Genomic DNA, 19,642 nt, shown 5'->3' with positions numbered 1-19,642 from the left:
GACACTTGGAATTTGGCGGTTGCTAATACCCGACTAAGGGTTTCTTTGTGTTTATCTAAGTGTTGTCGATCCTGCCTCGTTACCCCTTGCTTTTTCACAAGGTTGGTTCTGAGTTTGTGGCTGTGTAGATTACCTAATCCTTCCGACATGAGGATATGTTCAACAGTGGCAATTGTTACTGAGTGGACTATCCTGGCTAAATAAAATAAATTAGTTGTTTGGAAGTTGAGATGATTTACAGATTGGTTAATCTGCGCAGCACCTTGACTAATTAGACTGGATGTTGGGAAGAAGGCCTTGGAGTTATTCCAGACTGGGAACTGAAATCCTGGCCCTAGTAAAGTTATAGGCTATAACTAAGGCCCAGAGTTTTCCCTAGTCAGGAAAGTGTTTTTGCTAGATGGCCCTAGTACCCTGTGTTTGAGGGAGTGGGTTTTCCCTCTGGCTGGGAGAACGAAGCAGTGACAGCAGGCATGTCTGAAGCTAACCAGAGTCCCTCAGACCATTCTCCACTTGACGTCTCAGGCTAATGCCCAGTGTCAGTGGATGGCATTCTCTTGTGATAAGCTTGGCTTGGTGAGGGGAAGGGGCTGTAGGGACTAGCCTCTGCAATCAGTTTTTGTGTTTTATTTTATTCCGACGCCTTGCTTTGTGGAATATTAATGTAGGCTACGCTGGGCTTTGCTGTCACAGTGTAAACATTTTGTGCATAGCTTCTCCTTGAATTACAACGAGAGATTACAGAAAATCCATGTATTGGAGATGTTTTTTTATTTATCCTTCTATGTTATCACAACTACCATGTAGGTCTACATGTCCCAGCCTGGTCCATTCTAGCAAGTTGTGAGAGGGAAGTGTGGTGGAATGTGCCAGAGGCTATAGGGAAACAGAATCTGTGTGTTTGTGTATTAGGGTGCTCTGACCCTGTGTCGATCTCTCTTTCTTAGTCTAGTTGTCTAAGGAAATGTGCCCCACAACTCTGAACTGTTGGTGTGCATGTTAGCTTTTCTACGAGAGTTGTCATTCTGGGTCGGTGAGAGAAATAACATACTACTTTAGCTATGAAGGCTTTAAAAACCACACCCCAGACCAATGTAGGAAATTGCTTTTCAACAAGGGTTGAATTCAGAAATATTGCTAAATGGATTCTCTCTACTTTTAATTTGCCCAGCAGGCTGTCTTGTAAGCCATGTGAGAACTTATGTGACCGACTGGCTAAATTCGGTCTTCTGTAGCAAAATTTTAAATTGTGTTTTTCACAGTGGATAAAAGTAAAGAGCAAGAAAGTGGGTATATCGGACACAACAGCTGAGGAACAATGGGAAAGTAATTCTGCTTTGAAAGTTGATAAACTTGTAACCCAACTTTAGAGAAAATGTTCCTTGAATGTTTTGGTACACCTACTGGAAAGCTCTTCTTTGTCTACACTCATTCAGCATCGTCACACCCTCTTATGCCTTAGCCCCACCCGTCTCTTTATGGATTCACTTGAGGCCATGTGCTAAACAACCAAAGATTTCAATACTGGTTTATACTACGTTTATTGACATGTCTGTAGACAGTTGTCGCAGTGACATCATGAACATTCTATTGTTGTTCGACATCAAACTTGTCGTTGTTCTTATGAAAAAGTATAAACACAAAAACGACAGGCTGCATGACATCAGCAGCCTGGTGGTCCAAAATAGCATAACTGGTTTATTTTAACACCAATAAACCCATCCGTTTAAAAATGAATTTAGTATATGTCAATCTAGCAAACCAGGCAACTAAAAGCAACTTTCTAAACAATGTTTTGGTTTGTTTCTAGCTTGTTAGCTGGCTAGCTAAAGTTAAGTTAGCTGGCTAGCCAGTTCAAATAATTACTATATCTTATAGCTGACAACGTCTTAACTTTAGCTAATTTGTATTCATTATTACAGGAAAATAAACTCACAACAAGATCATTATTTGCAAGTTAATGGTGAGCTAATTTCAGAAATTGCGTCCCACCTACTCAACAGCCAGTGTAATCCCGTGGTGCGTTATTCAAATACCTCAAAAATGCAAAAACTTAAATTTTTCAAACATATGACTATTTTACATCATTTTAAAGACAAGACTCTCGTTAACCTCTTACATCTAGACGTTCCGCTAGCAGAACACCTGCTCCAATATCCAATGGTGGGCGTGGCGCGAAATACAAACTCCTCTAAAATCCGAAAACTTCAATTTTTCAAAGATATGACTATTTTACAGCATTTTAAAGACAAGACTCTCGTTAATCTAACCACACTGTCCGATTTCAAAAAGGCTTTACAGCAAAAGCAAAACATTACATTATGTCAGCAGAGTACCCAGACAGAAATAATCAGACACCCATTTTTCAAGCTAGCATATAATGTCACAAAAAACAAAACCACAGCTAAATGCAGCACTAACCTTTTGATGATCTTCATCAGATGACAACCCTAGGACATTATGTTATACAATACATGCATGTTTTGTTCAATCAAGTTCATATTTATATCAAAAACCAGCTTTTTTACATTAGCATGTGACGTTCAGAACTAGCATACCCCCCGCAAACATCCGGTGAATTTACTAAATTACTCACGATAAACGTTCACAAAAAACATAACAGTTATTTTAAGAATTATAGATACAGAACTCCTCTATGCACTCGATATGTCCGATTTTAAAATAGCTTTTCGGTGAAAGCACATTTTTCAATATTCTCAGTAGATAGCCCGGCATCACAGGGCTAGCTATTTAGACACCCAGCAAGTTTAGCACTCACCAAAGTCAGATTTACTATAACAAAAATGTTATTACCTTTGCTGTCTTCGTCAGAATGCACTCCCAGGACTTCTACTTCAATAACAAATGTTGGTTTGGTTCAAAATAATCCATAGTTATATCCAAACAGCGGCGTTTTGTTCGTGCGTTCAAGACACTATCCGAAAGGGTAAATAAGGGTGACGAGCATGGCGCAATTCGTGACAAAAAAATTCGAAATATTCAATTACCGTACTTCGAAGCATGTCAACCGCTGTTTAAAATCTATTTTTATGCAATTTTTCTCGTAAAAAAGCGATAATATTCCGACCGGGAATCTGCGTTTAGGTAAACAGACGAAAGAAAATAAAGCATGGGGTCGACTCGGGCACGCGCCTAAGCCCATAGTACTCTGATCGGCCACTTGCCAAACGCGATAATGTGTTTCAGCCAGAGGCTGCCTCGATATCATTTAGCTTTTTCCCGGGCTCTGAGAGCCTATGGGAGCCGTAGGAAGTGTCACGTTATAGCAAAGATCCTCAGTCTTCAATAAAAAGAGCCAAGATGAGCCAACAACTTGTCAGACAGGCCACTTCCTGCATGGAATCTTCTCAGGTTTTGGCCTGCCATATGAGTTCTGTTATACTCACAGACACCATTCAAACAGTTTTAGAAACTTTAGGGTGTTTTCTATCCAAAGCCAATAATTATATGCATATTCTAGTTACTGGGCAGGAGTAGTAACCAGATTAAATCGGGTACATTTTTTATCCGGCCGTGTCAATACTGCCCCCTAGCCCTAACAGGTTAACGAGAGAATCACTGACATGATGTCAGCTGGTCCTTTTGTGGCAGGGCTGAAATGCAGTGGAAATGTTTTTTGGGGATTCAGTTCATTTGCATGGCAAAGAGGGACTTTGCAATTCATTGCAATTCATCTGATCACTCTTCATAACATTCTGGAGTATATGCAAATTGCCATCATACAAACTGATGCAGCAGACTTTGTTAAAATTAATATTTGTGTCATTCTCAAAACCTTTGGCCACGACTGTAGCGTGGACCAGCCAACGAGAGCATACAGGTCACAGTGGTGGTCAGTATATGGGGCTTTGGTGACAAAATGGATGGCACTGTGATAGACTGCATCCAGTTTGCTGAGTAGTGTTGGAGGCTATTTTGTAAATTACATCGCTGAAGTCAATGATTGGTAGGATATGCAAATGGCTCTAAAAATAATCATATTACTACACAGATCATACACGTAACATTAGCTCGCTATCTAACGTTAGCTAGCTAGCTAGCTAACAATACGCTTTAACTTGCAATGAAAACAGCTTTCTGACAAAATTAGAAACGTATAATATCTGAAAATGTAGCTAGCTAGACTCTCTTACCGTATACATGGATGAACGCTTCTCCCTCTCTGTCATGGTTGCCGTGGTTGCCCATATTTTGAAAATGTAATCCGGAGACAGGTGTTTTATTCAACAGTGTGTTCTTTTCTAGACTCCCTCCATGTTATTTGCAATCAAATGCCAGAATTTTCTCCAACTTCTTAGCTATCATACTCAGCTTCCACCGGGCATTCCACTGAATTCAAAACTCGGTCCTCCAGAAAGTGGAGAGTGGAAAGCATTAGCAACATTATCACAGTCCTTTGTGATATCTTTCAAAAAAGCCTCTTTAGAAAGGATTACCTACACATGAGCAGCTCTTGTTATAGACAGAAGCATGCAACATGGCAGACCATTCCGAACTCATCTCTCGGCATGTCCAGCCCACTCATTATCTCAGCCAATCATATCTAGTGGGAAGGGTCCTGGCTTTTTTCGTAGCCAAACCAACTAGGTTTATGAACAATTTTGTTCGTATTTACAGATAGAGTACAAGTTTGTTTTTAAGTCACATGAAAGTTCAGTTGTTCCAGAAGGCATTTCTGCCAAAAATGCATTTTTATGAAAAAGAAATGTTTGCTTTCAAATGCCTCTCCTGTGAAGTAGTGACGTGCGACATACGCCTAGTTTCCTGAAACGAGTCACATATGAAGGTCTTCAGGTCTCCTTACAGTAAGAGCTTCATAGGCAGTTTATAGCAAGGTTTCGTCTTGAATGAGAAGGAATTGCTGCAGTTAATTTCACCATCATTCGAAAAGCATCAATCTACAACAGCCTGAATAGTATAATTTTAAGCTTCATGCTCTCTTTACCTCTGGGAAACACATGAAAAATACATAGAGATGTTGGATCTTAATTTGATCACCCTGTTGCAGGAGTGTATTTGAGGTTTAAAAATGCTTCTGAAGTTTATAATTTCCACTTTGAAATTTCAGACTTGATATTCCCTTACCAAAAATGTATCAACCCCAACAAAAATGTCCATTAATTGTAATCCACATAATAATTTACATTTCCTGTCGCTTCAGGATTATTTTCCTGCTGTAGAAAACTGGCTCAAATTAAGATCCTACATATGTACAGTGCATTCGAAAAGTATTCAGACCCCTTGACTTTTTCCACATTTTGTTACGTTACAGCCTTATTCTTAAATTGATTAAATAAAACATTTTCATCATCAATCTACATACAAAACCCCATAATGACAAAGCAAAAACAGTTTTTTAGAAATGTTTGCAAATAATAAAATAAAAAAAACAGAAATACCTTATTTACATAAGTACTGAGACCCTTTGCTATGAGACTTGAAATTGAGCTCAGGTGCATCATTTTTCCATTGATAATCCTAAAGACTCTCAGACCATGAGAAACAAGATTCTCTGGTCTGATGAAATCAAGATTGAACTCTTTGGCCTGAATGCCAAGCGTCATGTCTGGAGGAAACCTGGCACCATCCCTAAGGTGAAGCACGGTGGTGGCAGCGTCATGCTGTGAGGATGTTTTTCAGCGGCATTGACTGGGAGACTAGTCAGGATTGAGGGAAAGATGAACGGAGCAAAGTATAGAAAGATCCTTGATGAAAACCTGCTCCGACCCTAAGCACACAGCCAAGACAACGCACGAGTGGCTTCGGGACAAGTCTCTGAATGTCCTTGAGTGGCCCAGCCAGAGCCTCGACTTGAACCCGATCGAACATCTCTGGAGAGACCTGAAAATAGCTGTGCAGCGACGCTCACCATCCAACCTGTACAGAACTTGAGAGGATCTGCAGAGAAGAATGAGAGAAACTCCCCAAAAGGGCCTGAATGCCAAGCGTCACGTCTGGAGGAAACCTGGCACCATCCCTAAGGTGAAGCATGGTGGTGGCAGCGTCATGCTGTGGGGATGTTTTTCAGCGGCAGGGACTGGGAGACTAGTCAGGATGGAGGGAAAGATGAACGGAGCAAAGTACAGAGAGATCCTTGATGAAAACCTGCTCCAACCCTAAGCACACAGCCAAGACGACGCACGAGTGGCTTGAGTTGCCCAGCCAGAGCCTGGACTTGAACCCAATCGAACATCTCTGGAGAGACCTGAAAATAGCTGTGCAGCGATGCTCCCCATCCAACCTGTACAGAACTTGAGAGGATCTGCAGAGAAGAATGGGAGAAACTCCCCAAATACAGGTGTGCCAAACTGAATATTTATGTAAATGTGATATTTCCTTTTTAGAATAAGGCTGTAACATAACAAAATGTGTAAAAAGTCAAGGGGTCTGAATACTATCCTCAGAAACACACATACAGTACACAGGTATCTGAGTCTGTGTGTCCATTCTCTGCCCAGGTTGTGAGTAGATTCTCTGGGGGCTTCTGCTGAAAGGTGTCAGTCCACAACCATGACTCAGTCTGTGCAGGTCAACCCAAAGCTGCCTGGTAAGCACATTTCACCGCTATTCACTTCATTAGACGTTCAGTTCCAGCTGGTATTTACCAAGTCATTATGTGGTAACAAATTATGGATATAGTCTAATTGCTACCTGTTATTATAATGTTTATTGCGGATTGCAGATCTGGGCGCACCGTTTCTATACTCCAGTCGGGAAGAGGCGGATCAACAGGGCTCTTATTCGGTCCAGACACCGTATGGCTTCCAGCTGGACCTGGACTTCCTCAAGTATGTAGAGGAAATAGAAAGCGGCCACCACGTCCGACGGGCACCCGTCAACTCCCGCAGGTCATCCCGGGGGGTCAAAGTCTCCCAGCGGAGCCCGAGTGTGGGGGGACGCGCCAGCGGCTGGACCTCCACAGAGTCCCTCTCCTCGCCCGCCAGCGAAGATGGTCGAGTGCCCCCTCCCCCGCCCCCACGGAATCGCATTGGCTCTGCTCCCAGTGAGGGGCAACCCCTGTCCTCGCTATCTGTACTCAGCCCTCCTCTCTCTGCCGGCGCCAAAGTGCCACCACCACCTCCACTACGTAACCCCAGAGTAGAGAGGACCCTCCTGGAGACCAGCCTGAGACTGCAGCAGGAGCAGAGCCATCAGCACCAAAATGGCACCCGTTTCCAGCTCTCAGACCCACCAAAGCAAAACCCCAGGACTGCCCCTACCCATGTCACCCCAGCTAGTGCAGCAGCCAGTGTGGATGGCCAGCCCTTGCACCTGTCCTCTGCCTCTCCCAGCCCATCTCAGAGTAGCCTGCACAGACCCAGTCCCCACACCTCCGGTAAGAGCACCCCGGCCTCTAGCACTGGAATGGCTACTCTGCCCCCCAGCCAATTGCAGACGGTGAGAGAACAGATGGCCACTGCCCTGAAGCAACTGAAGGAGATGGAGGAGCGAGTAAAGGGTGTCCCAGTGCTGGAAAGAGAGGTGGCCAAGCTACGGGCTGAGAAAGACATGCTCCTACTGGCACTGCAGGAGAAGAAGACCTTGGTGGCCCAACAACAGGCTACAACAGTAGTCAGCAGTACTAATACCACCACGTTGGACGCAGGCACACGGAGTCAGGAATGTCCAATTTTATCCCCTAAGAGTCCCAGATGTCCAAAGAGTCCGAGTAAATTAGGGGACCTCAGAAAGCTGACAGAGAAGTTTGAAGGCAAGACAGAGAAAGATGGAGCACTTTCTGAGAAAGTTCCGGAAAAGGTTGTGGAGAAGAAGTCTGTGGCCATCGGGGACAACATGTTGCTGGATGCTGGGGTCTTCTACTACAGCCTGGGCACCAAGGACGCCTCAGAGGGCACGCCGCAGATGGACGTCTGCGAGAAAGGAGTGGCCACGGAGGCGGCGGACATCCGCGAGGAGGGGGTGCAGGCTGTAGTGGAGACAGAGGAGGCCTCAGTTTGGGTGATGGAATCCCAGCTGGGGCTAAGCAGCGATGCCCAGAGGGAGATCGACACCCTACAGGACAATATCAAGTTCCAGCAGGACTCCATCTCGGTTCTGGAGGGGCGACTTGGCCAGGCTGACGAGGAGCTGGCGGTGCTCAAAGCCCAGGAGAATGAAAGGAAGTCCAAGGCAACGTCTGAGAAGGGGGTCCTTGCCAAACCAGACTCTGCCCATGCCCAAGTGGGGACTGAACCCTCTACAATGTCCACACCAGCTTCACAGAATGTTGCAGTCTCCTGTTGTCCTGAGGTGGTTGACGCATGTGTAGGTGAGGATTTAAGAGCCGGATATTACGATCAGAGCACTCAAACTGACTCTGTGGAGAGCCCTGCAGAAGTGGAATCAACCCCAGTAGTACTGGTCAGCACTGGAAGTCAATGGGAGAATCTGTACAAGGAGGAGGACATAGAGCAGAAAGCTCCAGTCACTGCGCTGAAGAGGAGACAGACGACCATCGCGGAGTACAAGGTCAACCCTGGCGAGGAGACGGTCTGTTTACCCGAAGGAAAGGGAGTGAAAGAGGAGGAAATGGCGCCCAGCACTCCAACAACTGCAACAACGGTTGGAAGTGAGTGCCAAGTGTATTTATTTAACTGTTATACAATAGTACTTCATATAGAAGAAAAATGATTCCCCCACACTGATAAAGCAGGTAGAAAAGTAATATAGAATTCAATGTAATAGCATACTGGTTGGGTCACTCACCATATCCGTTGTGGCCACAGGTATGTTGAAATCAATCATGAAGAAGAAGGATGGGAGTAGTTCCAGTGAATCACGCAGCAGCGGCAAGAAAAGCTTGCAGTTTGTTGGCATTCTCAACGGGGGGTAAGTGGTGCTTTGCCATCAATGAATGTGTCAAAAAGCACATATTACCGTTACACTGACAATACACAGACCATATTCGAAGGAAATGATGACCAATCTTAAAGATTAACTAGACATGTGCTTCTGTCCAGGTATGAGTCGACATCTAGTGAAGAGGAGGAGGATGAGGATGATGAGGATGAGGGGAGTTCCTCAGGTGGCAGTGAAGTAGGCGATTGCTCAGACGGTAGTGATGATGAAGATGCAGCGGCTGCTCTGGAGGAGACCTCCGATGAGGAGAGGAACATGAATATGGATGACACCGATAGTGATGATGTGGCCTTAGCAGCAGGGACTGGAGCCACTGAGGAGAGTCCAGATACAGTGAAAGAGAAGTATGCTTGATTATGGCTACAGCTCATAGAACTCAGTGGTGGCAGATAGAGTGCCTTCAGAAAGTATTCACATCCCTTGATCCCTTGACAAAGTGGGATTCAAAGGGATTGCATTTTATTTATTTTTTATCAACGATCTACACTAAATATTCTGTCATGTCAAAGTGGAAGAAAAATTCTAACATTTGTAAAAACAAATCTAAATAAAACACTAATGTACCTTGATTAGATAAGGATTCAGCTCCCTGAGTCAATACAGTAGAATCACCTTTGGCAGCGATTACAGCTGTGAGTCTATCTGGGTAAATCTCTTAGAGCATTCCACACCTGGATTGTGCAATATTTTCCCATCATTCTTTAACAAATTCTTAAAGCTCTGACAAATTGGTTGTTGATCATTGCTAGACAACCATTTTCAGGTCTTCCCATAGATTGTCAAGCAGATTTAAGTCAAAACTGTAACTTGGCCACTCGGGAACATTCACTGTCTTCTTGGTAAGCAACTCCAGTGTAGTTTTGACCTTGTGTTTTAGATTGTTGTCCTGCTGAAAGGTGAATTCATCTCCAGTGGCATGTATTCATGAATGCCAAGAGAAACCAGGCTACACCCAAAAATGAACCAAGAAAAAAGGAAAAAAATTGTCTCTGTGTTTCAAACATTTCCTTCAATTCGCAGAGGCTGAATGTATCTCACTTGAGAAAGCATCCGTGTGAACAAAACAGCGCCCCTCTGTCTCAGTATGTGTCGCGTATCTATCTGATGCTGTCTGGTCAGAAACAGTATGACATTGTTGCCACCTGTAGCATTGAATGCAAGGTAAGCCAGCGAGCATTTGGCCTCCCTTGATATAAAAATGAATAAATAAATAGCCAATCGGCATTGAGATAAAATGAGTGAGCTCAGCTGTGAATGGTCCTGGAAAACCAAAAAAAGTGTCAAGGGAAGCCAGTTTAGATTTGGCTACAGACCAATCCCATCACAAGCCAAACGTCATTATTGACAGACAAAAACTTGAATTGTTGCGTCTCGTTGTGTTGTTGTCCTCCGGTGGCTAGCTAGCTATCTAAAATCATCCCTTTCCTAAATTAGCCATTGGTAGAGATTTGGACTTGTGGTTTTAATTAATTTTCCGTACTGGCCAATAACTATAATGATGATTATGATCCAACCATAAGTTCATACATTGTGCCCCTGGCCTGAGAAGATGGAAATTCTAGATGTAGTATGCTAATGTTAACTAGTTGGCCTGGTTGCCCATGAAAGGAAGCTAGCGAGCAAGTATTTTAGCCAGGTAGCCTAGGACAACCAAAACTAAAAGAGGGTACTGTATGACAGAGTCATACACCGTTTAGGCAACATGAAAGAGGAGGGTGGCATTGGCGTTTCTCTACAAGTAGGGTGAGTCAACATGTTTTTTTCGCACAAATCTGTACCATGGATATCCACGTCATATTTAGCTTATGTTGATTTGACAAAATCTTTTTGGTATATTTTAATTGTCACTGTATTAGACTAAGCATAGGTGATTAGATGTTGTTGAAATGGTGCTGGAATAGTGGCGGCAGCTCCCGTTTTCTTTGCGACTTGCAGGAAATCTCCATGGTTCTAAATTAATAGTACGAAATATCGGAAACATTACCTTGCTTGGGTGGTTGAATTCATGTGTGGTTGAATTTATTCTGCCACTGTGTCTTCTTATTGTCTCGGCCTTAGGCCTATATATCACGATGTCAAGGCATATGAACTAACAGGTTATAGAGCAAACAATGCAATTATCACAACACATAGGTTGTAATATGGCGGTTTTTGTTCTGGATTGGCTTCCCAGGTGATTTTACCCATGCACTGTTCATCTCCCGGTGTCTGATGGAAAGCAGACTGAACCAGGTTTTCCTCAACGATTACAAACACACCCATTTCATGATGCAGCTACCACTATGCTTAAAAATATGGAGAGTGGTACTTAGTAATGTGTTGTATTGGATATGCCCCAAACATAACACTTATTCAGGCCAGATTTTTGCAGTATTACTTTAGTGCCTTGTTGCAAACAGGATGCATGTTTTGGAATTATAATAACACAGGGCGAGACCCAGATGCAGACACAGGAGGCAGATGGTTAGAGTCTCTGATATTTATTAAAATACAAGGGGCAGGCAATAGGCAGGTTGAGGACAGGCAGAAGTTCATTAACCAGGTCAGAGTCCGAAAGGTACAGGGCGGCAAGCAGGCTCGAGGTCAGGGCAGGCTGAATGGTCAGGCAAGCGGGCTCAGTGTCAGGGCAGGCAGAATAGGTCGGAACTGGGAGGGCTAGAAAACGTAGACTAGGAAAACAGGAGCACGGAAAAAACACGCTGGTAGGCTTGACGAGACAAGACGAACTGGCAACAGACAAACAGAGAACAGTTATAAATTCACTGGGGATAATGGGGAAGATGGGCAACACCTGGAGGGGGTGGAGACAAGTACAAAGACCGGTGAAACAGATTAGGGTGTGACAGTACCCCCCCCCCCCTCTAGGGGCGCCACCTGGTGTCCTACCTGGGCGCATACCTGGTTGACCGAGGAGCATGTGGTGACAGTCGGAGATGAGGGCCGAGTCCAGGATGTCCTTAGCGGGGACACAGCACCTCTCCTCCGGGCCATAACCCTCCCAGTCAACCAGGTATTGGAAAACCCTGCCCCGAGGTCGAACACTCAGTAGGCGTCTCGCTGTGTACGCCGGATGGCTGTCGATGAGACGGGGAGGAGGGGTGGGCTTGGAAACAGGAGACAAAGAGCTGTGAGACAAGTGCTTAATCCTGGACACATGAAAAGTGGGATGTATATGGAGGGTACGGGGCAACAGAAGATGAACAGCAGTGGGACTAAGGACTAGAGATGGGGAAAGGACCAATAAAACAGGGGGAAAGTTTACTGGACTCCACCCAGAGGGGCAGGTCCCGCGTAGACAGCCATACCCTCTGCCCGAGACGATAGCGGGGGAGCCGGAATCCGGTGGTGGTCGTCTTGTCGACGATACCTGGAGGTGGTCTTGAGAAGAGCAGACCGAGCTCTCTTCTAGGTACACCGACAGCGGCGGACGAACATCTGGGCCGAGGGTATGTTGATCTCTTCTTCTTGCTCTGGGAAGAGCGGGGGCTGATACCCCTTGGACTCGACGAGCGAGAGCCCAGTGGCCGACCAGTGAAGAGTGTTCCGGGCGTACTCCACCCACACAATTTGCCTGCTCCAGGTGGTGGGGTTGATCGAGACGAGGCACCTAAGTGTCGTCTCCAGGTCTTGATTGGCATGTTCCGACTGGCCGTTGGAATGGGGATGAAACCCGGAGGACAGGCTGGCCGACGACCCAATGAGGGTGCAAAGCGCCTTCCAGAATCGGGACGAGAAATGAGGACCACAATCAGACACAATGTTGACAGGGACTCCATGGATTCGGAAGACTTGCTGCACCATGAGCTGGGCCGTCTCCTTGGCTGAAGATAACTTGCGGAGAGGGATGAAATGGGCGGCTTTAGAACCTATCCACTACTGTCAGGATAGTGGTGTTGCCATCAGACGGAGGTAGCCCAGTGACAAAATCCAGGGATATATGGGACCAGAGGAACAGGGAGTGGCTGAAGGAGGCCAGCCGGAGCTTGCCGCAGAGTCTTATTCTGAGCACACACTGTGCATGCGGCGACGAAGGCTGAGACGTCAGGAACCATAGTGGGCCACCAGAAGCGCTGTCGGAGGAAGGCCATGGTTTGACGGGAGCCGGGATGGCAGGTGAGCTTGGAGGAATGAGCCCATTCCAGGACCTGAGATCGGGCCAATTCAGGGACAAACATCCGGTTAGCCTGGCCCCCCTAGGGTCCCCTCGATACCCCAGACAACTGTAGCTGCAAGACATGAGGTAGGGAGCATGGTCTCAGAGTCAGAAGGTGTGGCAGCGGGACTATACAGGCGAGAGAGAGTGTCCGGCTTCACATTCTTGGACCCTGGGCAGTAGGAGATGGTGAAGTTGAACCTGGTGAATAGGAGAGCCCAACGGGCCTGCCTAGAGTTAACCTGTTAGGGCTAGGGGGCAGTATTTACACCGCCGGATAAAAAACGTTCCCGATTTTAATCTGGTTACCACTCCTACCCAGTAACTAGAATATGCATATACTTATTACATATGGATAGAAAACACCCTAAAGTTTCTAAAACTGTTTGAATGGTGTCTGTGAGTATAACAGAACTCATTTGGCAGGCAAAAACCTGAGAAGGTTTCATGCAGGAAGTGGCCTGTCTGACAAGGTGTTGTTGTTCTTGCTTCTGTTTATTGAAGAGTCAGGATCTTAACTGTAACGTGACATTTCCTACGGCTCCAATAGGCTCTCAGAGCCCGGGAAAAACCTGAACGATGACGAGGCAGCCTCAGGCTGAAACACATAATCGCCTTTGCCAAGTGGCCCATCAGAGGACAATGGAATTAGGCGCGTGCCCGATTCGACCCAGTGATATATTTTCTTTCGGCTGTTTATCTAATTGCAGATTCCCGGTCGGAATATTATCGCTTTTTTACGAGAAAAATGGCATAAAAATTGATTTTAAACAGCGGTTGACATGCTTCGAAGTACGGTAATGAAATATTTAGAAATCTTTTGTCACGAAATGCGCCGTGCACACGACCGTTATTTACCATTGGGATAGTGTCTAGAACGCACGAACAAAACGTCGCTGTTGGAACATAACTATGGATTATTTTGGACCAAACCTACATTTGTTATTGAAGTAGAAGTCCTGGGAGTGCATTCTGACGAAGAACAGGAAAGGTAAGACCATTTTTCTTATAGTAAATCTGATTTTGGTGAAGGCTAAACTTGCCGGGTGTCTAAATAGCTAGCCCGTGATGGCTGGGCTATGTACTTAGAATATTGCAAAATGTGCTTTCACCGAAAAGCTATTTTAAAATCGGACATATCGAGTGCATAGAGGAGTAATGTATCTATAATTCTTAAAATAATTGTTATGCTTTTTGTGAACGTTTATCGTGAGTAATTTAGTAACTTGTTAGTAAATTCGCCGGAAGTTTGCCGGGGGGTATGCTAGTTCTGAACGTCACATGCTAATGTAAAAAGCTGTTTTTTGATATAAATATGAACTTTATTGAACAAAACATGCATGTATTGTATAACATAATGTCCTAGGTGTGTCATCTGATGAAGATCATAAAAGGTTAGTGCTGCATTTAGCTGTCTTCTGGGTTTTTGTGACATTATATGCTAGCTTGAAAAATGGGTGTCTGATTATTTCTGGCTTGGTACTCTGCTGACATAATCTAATGTTTTGCTTTCGTTGTAAAGCCTTTTTGAAATCGGACAGTGTGGTTAGATTAACGAGAGTCTTGTCTTTAAATAGCTGTAAAATAGTCATATGTTTGAGAAATTGAAGTAATAGGATTTTTAAGGTATTTGAAAATCGCGCCACAGGATTCAACTGGCTGTTACGTAGGTGGGACGAATTCGTCCCGCCTGCCCTAGAGAGGTTAAGGCGCTTGGCGATGTGAAGATATTCTAAATTCTTATGGTCGGTCCACACCAAAAATGGATGTTCCGCCCATTCCAGCCAGTGCCTCCACTCCTCCAACGCCATCTTGATAGTCAGAAGTTCCCGATTTCCTACGTCGTAGTTTCTCTCAGCGGGGTTGAGACGATGGGACATGAAGGCACAGGGATACAGCTTTTGGTCCGGGGCAGACTGCTGGGACAGGACGGACCCCACTCCAACATCAGAAGTGTCGACCTCAACCACGAACTGACGGGACGGGTCTGGATGGATGAGGATGGGGGCTGTAGTAAACCGATGCTTAACCTGTTGAGGACAGACGTTCCGCTAGCGGAACCCCGTTCCGCATGCGGAACCCCTAGCCAACAGCCAATGGCATCGCATGGCGCGAAATACAAAACCAACTAAAATACCACAATTAAATTTTCTCAAACAATCAACTATTTTACACCATTTTAAAGATAAGACTCTCGTTAATCTAACCACAATGTCCGATTTCAAAAAGGCTTTACAGCGAAAGCAAAACATTAGATTATGTTAGGAGAGTACATAGACACAAATAAGCACACAGCCATTTTCCAAGCAAGCATATATGTCACATAAACCCAAACCACAGCTAAATGCAGCACTAACCTTTGATGATCTTCATCAGATGACACTCCTAGGACATTATGTTATACAATACATGCATGTTTTGTTCAATCAAGTTCATATTTATATCAAAAACCAGCTTTTTACATTAGCATGTGATGTTCAGAACTAGCATACCCACCGAAAACCTCCGGTGAATTTACTAAATTACTCATGATATAAACGTTCACAAAATACATAACAATTATTTTAAGAATTATAGATACAGAACTCCTTTATGCAATCGCTATGTCAGATTTTAAAATAGCTTTTCAGCGAAAGCACATTTTGCAATATTCTGAGTACATAGCTCGGCCATCACAGGCTAGCTAATTTGACACCCACCAAGTTTGGGGCTCACTAAACTCAGAATTACTATTAGAAAAATTGGATTACCTTTGCTGTTCTTCGTCAGAATGCACTCCCAGGACTTCTACTTCAACAACAAATGTTGTTTTGGTTCCAAATAATCCATAGTTATATCCAAATACCGCCGTTTTTTTTTGTGCGTTCAGGTCACTATCCGAAGGGTGACGCGCATTTCGTGACAAAATAATTTCAAAATATTCCATTGCCGTACTTAGAAGCATGTCAAACACTGTTTAAAATCAATTTTTATGTAATTTTTCTCGTAAAATAGCGATAATATTCCAACCGGGCAACGTTGTATTCATTCAAAGGCTGAAAGAAAAAAATGGAGTAGTCTCGTGCATGCGCATCTCCAGTCTCACTGTCCCCAGGCTGACCACTTACAAATTCTGCTGCTGTTCTTTGCCCAGAGACAGCAGACACCCCATTCCACTTTCTGGCGACTTTAGAGAGCCAATGGAAGCCTTAGAAAATGTCACGTTACAGCACAGATGCTGTATTTTTGATAGAGATGCAACAGAAGGATAACAAATTGTCAGACAGGGCACTTCCTTTATGGAATCTTCTCAGGTTTTGGCCTGCCATATGAGTTCTGTTATACTCACAGACACCATTCAAACAGTTTTAGAAAATGTAGTGTTTTCAATCCAAATCTACTAATTATATGCATATTCTAGTTTCTGGGCAGGAGTAGTAACCAGATTAAATCGGGTACGTTTTTTGTCCGGCCGTGAAAATACTGCCCCCTATCCCAAAGAAGTTAAGGTCCAAAAACGCCATGTCAACAGCTGGGTACCATGTGAGAAGTGAGTGCAGAGAGGGGAGCAGCCAGGGTGCTGTAGCCCCGAATGAAGCGGCAGTAGAAAACCCAAATCCACCACCTCTCTCACCTTTTCATGATCCATCTGAACATTCCCTTCAGCGATGACGTATCCCAGAAAGGAGATAGTGGAGCGGTGAATTCGCACTTCTCTGCTTTCACGAACAACTGGTTCTCTAGGAGGCGCTGAAGGACTTGTCGGACATGGAGAACGTGTTCTTGAGCAGAACAAGAGAAAACAAGGATGTCGTCGAGGTAGACAGACACAAATCGATTCAACATGTCACGGAGCATATTGTTGACCAGGGCCTGGAACACTGCGGGAGCGTCCAAACGGCATGACCAGGTACTCATAGTGTCCACTAGCTGTGTTGAAGGCTGTCTTCCACTCCATGGTTGCCCCCTGGAGAGGTTTGAAAGTCAAGGAGAGGAGTGGTGTCATTGAGGCCCCGGTAGTGGATATATGGATGCAGGGTCTTGTCCTTTTTTTCCACGAAGAAGAACCCTGCGCTGGCAGAGAAGGCAGAAGGACGAATGCTCCCAGCAGCCAGAGTCCTCAGTGTACTCCTCCATGGCCTTGGTCTCAGGGCCAGACAGGGAATATTGTTATTCTGTACAGGCATCCTTATTTTCACGCTGTCAGTTAGGTTAGTATTGTGGAGTAAGTACAATGTTGTTGATCTATCTTCAGTGTTCTCCTATCACAGCCATTAAACTCTAACTGTTTTAAAGTCATCATTGACCTCATGGTGAAAACTCTAAGCGGTTTCCTTCCTCTCCGGCCACTGAGTCAGGAAGGACGCCTGTGTCTTTGTAGTGACTGGGTGTATACACCATTCAAAGTGTAATTAATAACTTCACCATGCTCAACGGGATATTCAATGTCTGCTTTTAATTTTGATTTTTTTTTACACATCTACCAATAGGTGCCTTTTTTGTGAGGCATTGGAAAACCTCCCTGGTCTTTGTGGTTGAATCTGTTTGAAATTCATTGCTCTGCATTTCAGATAATTGTATGTGTGGTACAGAGATTCAAAAATCATGTTAAACACTATTATTGCACACAAAGTGAGTCCATGCAACTTATGTGACTTGTTAAGCACATTTTTACTGCTGAATTTATTTAGGCTTGCCATAACAAATACATATTGACTCAAGACATTTCAGCTTTTCACTTAGAATGAATTTGTTAACATTTTGAAAAACATAATTCCACTTTGACATTAATGGGGTATTGTGTGTAGGACAATGACAAAAAAAATCAGGCTGTACAACAACAAAATCTGAAAAAAGTCAAGGAGTGTGAATACTTCCTGAAGGCACTGTGAAAAATGTAAATGGGTATTCAACATAATTCTAAAGGGATAATTAACAGAATTTTCATATTTTGTTGAAAGTTTGCTTTCCTCGAAAGAAGTCTGTTGGTAGTAAAACTTGAATCCTTTATTTTGGTTTGTAGCCTATAGGTAGCCTGAATTTGCAAAAGTTAGCATAAATGCCAAAGAAGTAATGGGAGCAAATCTGTCCTGAATTAACATATGAAACCCTAATATTACTGCAGTCAAAGTTATTTCGCAACATTATCATCTGTGAAGCTATGCATGTGTATAATATTGACGAGGAATTATAGCCAAGATGTTTACAAAAATGAGTTGAATGCTTTATATAGGAGCATCATCCATTGGCTAACTGCACAAGTGTTAGATCCCCGTTTGTCACGACCCATAGATAACTTCCACATCTAATTGCAGTAATCCTTTGTCCTAGGTTTGAGCTCAGTGCAAAAATGCGTGAAGCTTGTCTCATTTTGAAGAACCATCTGAATGATGATGTCAAAACACTGAAGAGTAAAGAAGTGGTGGGTTTCAGCATGCCTCTTTAATTCCTCTGTTTTATTATATCCTGGAAATCTTACATTTCCTTTACAATTTCCGGCTAGTTTTTTTCCAAAATGCACATAATCTCTCAAGTGTTCCCTCTCAGTATTAAGAGTGATATTTTAAAGTTCAATGACTTGAAGTGTTTATAATCATGTTAGTATGATAACCTTTATGTAGTAGTATTCCATCCCACGTCCTCTCTTCTTCTCCCTTGTCTTGTCCTATAGATCTCCAGCACTCACACTGTGCAGCTGGAATGGTTCCGCATCTCCAGTGCCAAGCTGGCCCAGCCGCCCCGTGTCTCAGACTACCTGATGGCCTTCACAGAGGTCTCCTCTGCTTTGCTGGCCCACGTCGTCAACATGACCGATGGCAATGGTAACACGGCCTTGCACTACAGCGTCTCACACTCCAACTTCACTGTGGTGGGGCTACTGCTGGACACAGGTTAGTTGGAGTGAGGAGTCTTTCACTTATCTTTGGGAAGTTGTGTTAGGGTCAAGGTTTATGACCTTAGTGAAGAGGGCCTATTATAATGAATCTTCAGAAGTTTGGTTATTTATGGTTTAACTACAGGCATAAAATCACATTAGTTATGCCATGCCCCGGGGTTTCAACAAGGTGTGTGTGTGTGCTCTGTGCAGGCATGTGTTGTGTAGATAAGCAGAACAAGGCAGGCTACACTGCGATCATGCTGGCGGCCCTCTCAGCTGTGAAAGAGGAGGATGACATGGTGGTGGTCAGGAAGCTCTTCAGTCAGGGCAACGTCAACGCCAAGGCCAGCCAGGCAAGTCCTACTCAATCACTTCACATCCAGTCTATCCCCTCTGTCAATACTGCTTATGTGTGTTTCGCTAACACTATGCTAACTGGGATAAGTTGTGGTTAGGCTGGCCAGACGGGGCTGATGCTAGCTGTTAGCCATGGACGGCAGGAGATGGTGCGGGCGTTGCTGGACTGCGGGGCTGATGTGAACGTGCAGGATGACGAGGGCTCCACGGCGCTCATGTGCGCCAGCGAGCACGGCCGCGCCGAGATTGTCTCGCTGCTCCTGGACCAGCCAGGCTGTGACATCTCCATTGTGGACAATGTGAGTTCCTTTGCTGTCTGTCTGTCTGTTTACCCTGTACACTCACAGAGTGTGTCTTGATACGCTTACCTGGCTTCCTCTTCCTGGCCACTTTCC

General features: G+C 44.5%; 1 protein-coding gene across 2 annotated transcripts in view; it reads left to right on the top strand.

The window, feature by feature from the left end:
- The window catches only part of LOC106573874 (KN motif and ankyrin repeat domain-containing protein 2), a 37,965-nt gene that overhangs the window by 14,187 nt on the left and 4,136 nt on the right, over window positions 1-19,642 (top strand). For both annotated transcript variants that reach the window (XM_014149292.2, XM_045697277.1), the window contains 8 exons: window positions 6,480-6,568; window positions 6,704-8,590; window positions 8,748-8,850; window positions 8,982-9,224; window positions 18,344-18,434; window positions 18,684-18,903; window positions 19,101-19,243; window positions 19,346-19,546. In XM_014149292.2, the coding sequence (XP_014004767.1) occupies window positions 6,532-6,568; window positions 6,704-8,590; window positions 8,748-8,850; window positions 8,982-9,224; window positions 18,344-18,434; window positions 18,684-18,903; window positions 19,101-19,243; window positions 19,346-19,546 (2,925 nt within the window). In that variant the 5' untranslated portion in view covers window positions 6,480-6,531. The remainder of the gene's footprint in view (window positions 1-6,479; window positions 6,569-6,703; window positions 8,591-8,747; window positions 8,851-8,981; window positions 9,225-18,343; window positions 18,435-18,683; window positions 18,904-19,100; window positions 19,244-19,345; window positions 19,547-19,642) is intronic.

This window comes from Salmo salar, chromosome ssa16 (genome assembly GCF_905237065.1).
Source record: "Salmo salar chromosome ssa16, Ssal_v3.1, whole genome shotgun sequence".
In the NCBI taxonomy this organism is placed as follows: Eukaryota; Metazoa; Chordata; class Actinopteri; order Salmoniformes; family Salmonidae; genus Salmo; species Salmo salar.
The sequence above is the reverse complement of the archived record's forward strand: the minus strand, read 5'-3'. Positions and strand labels throughout refer to the sequence as shown.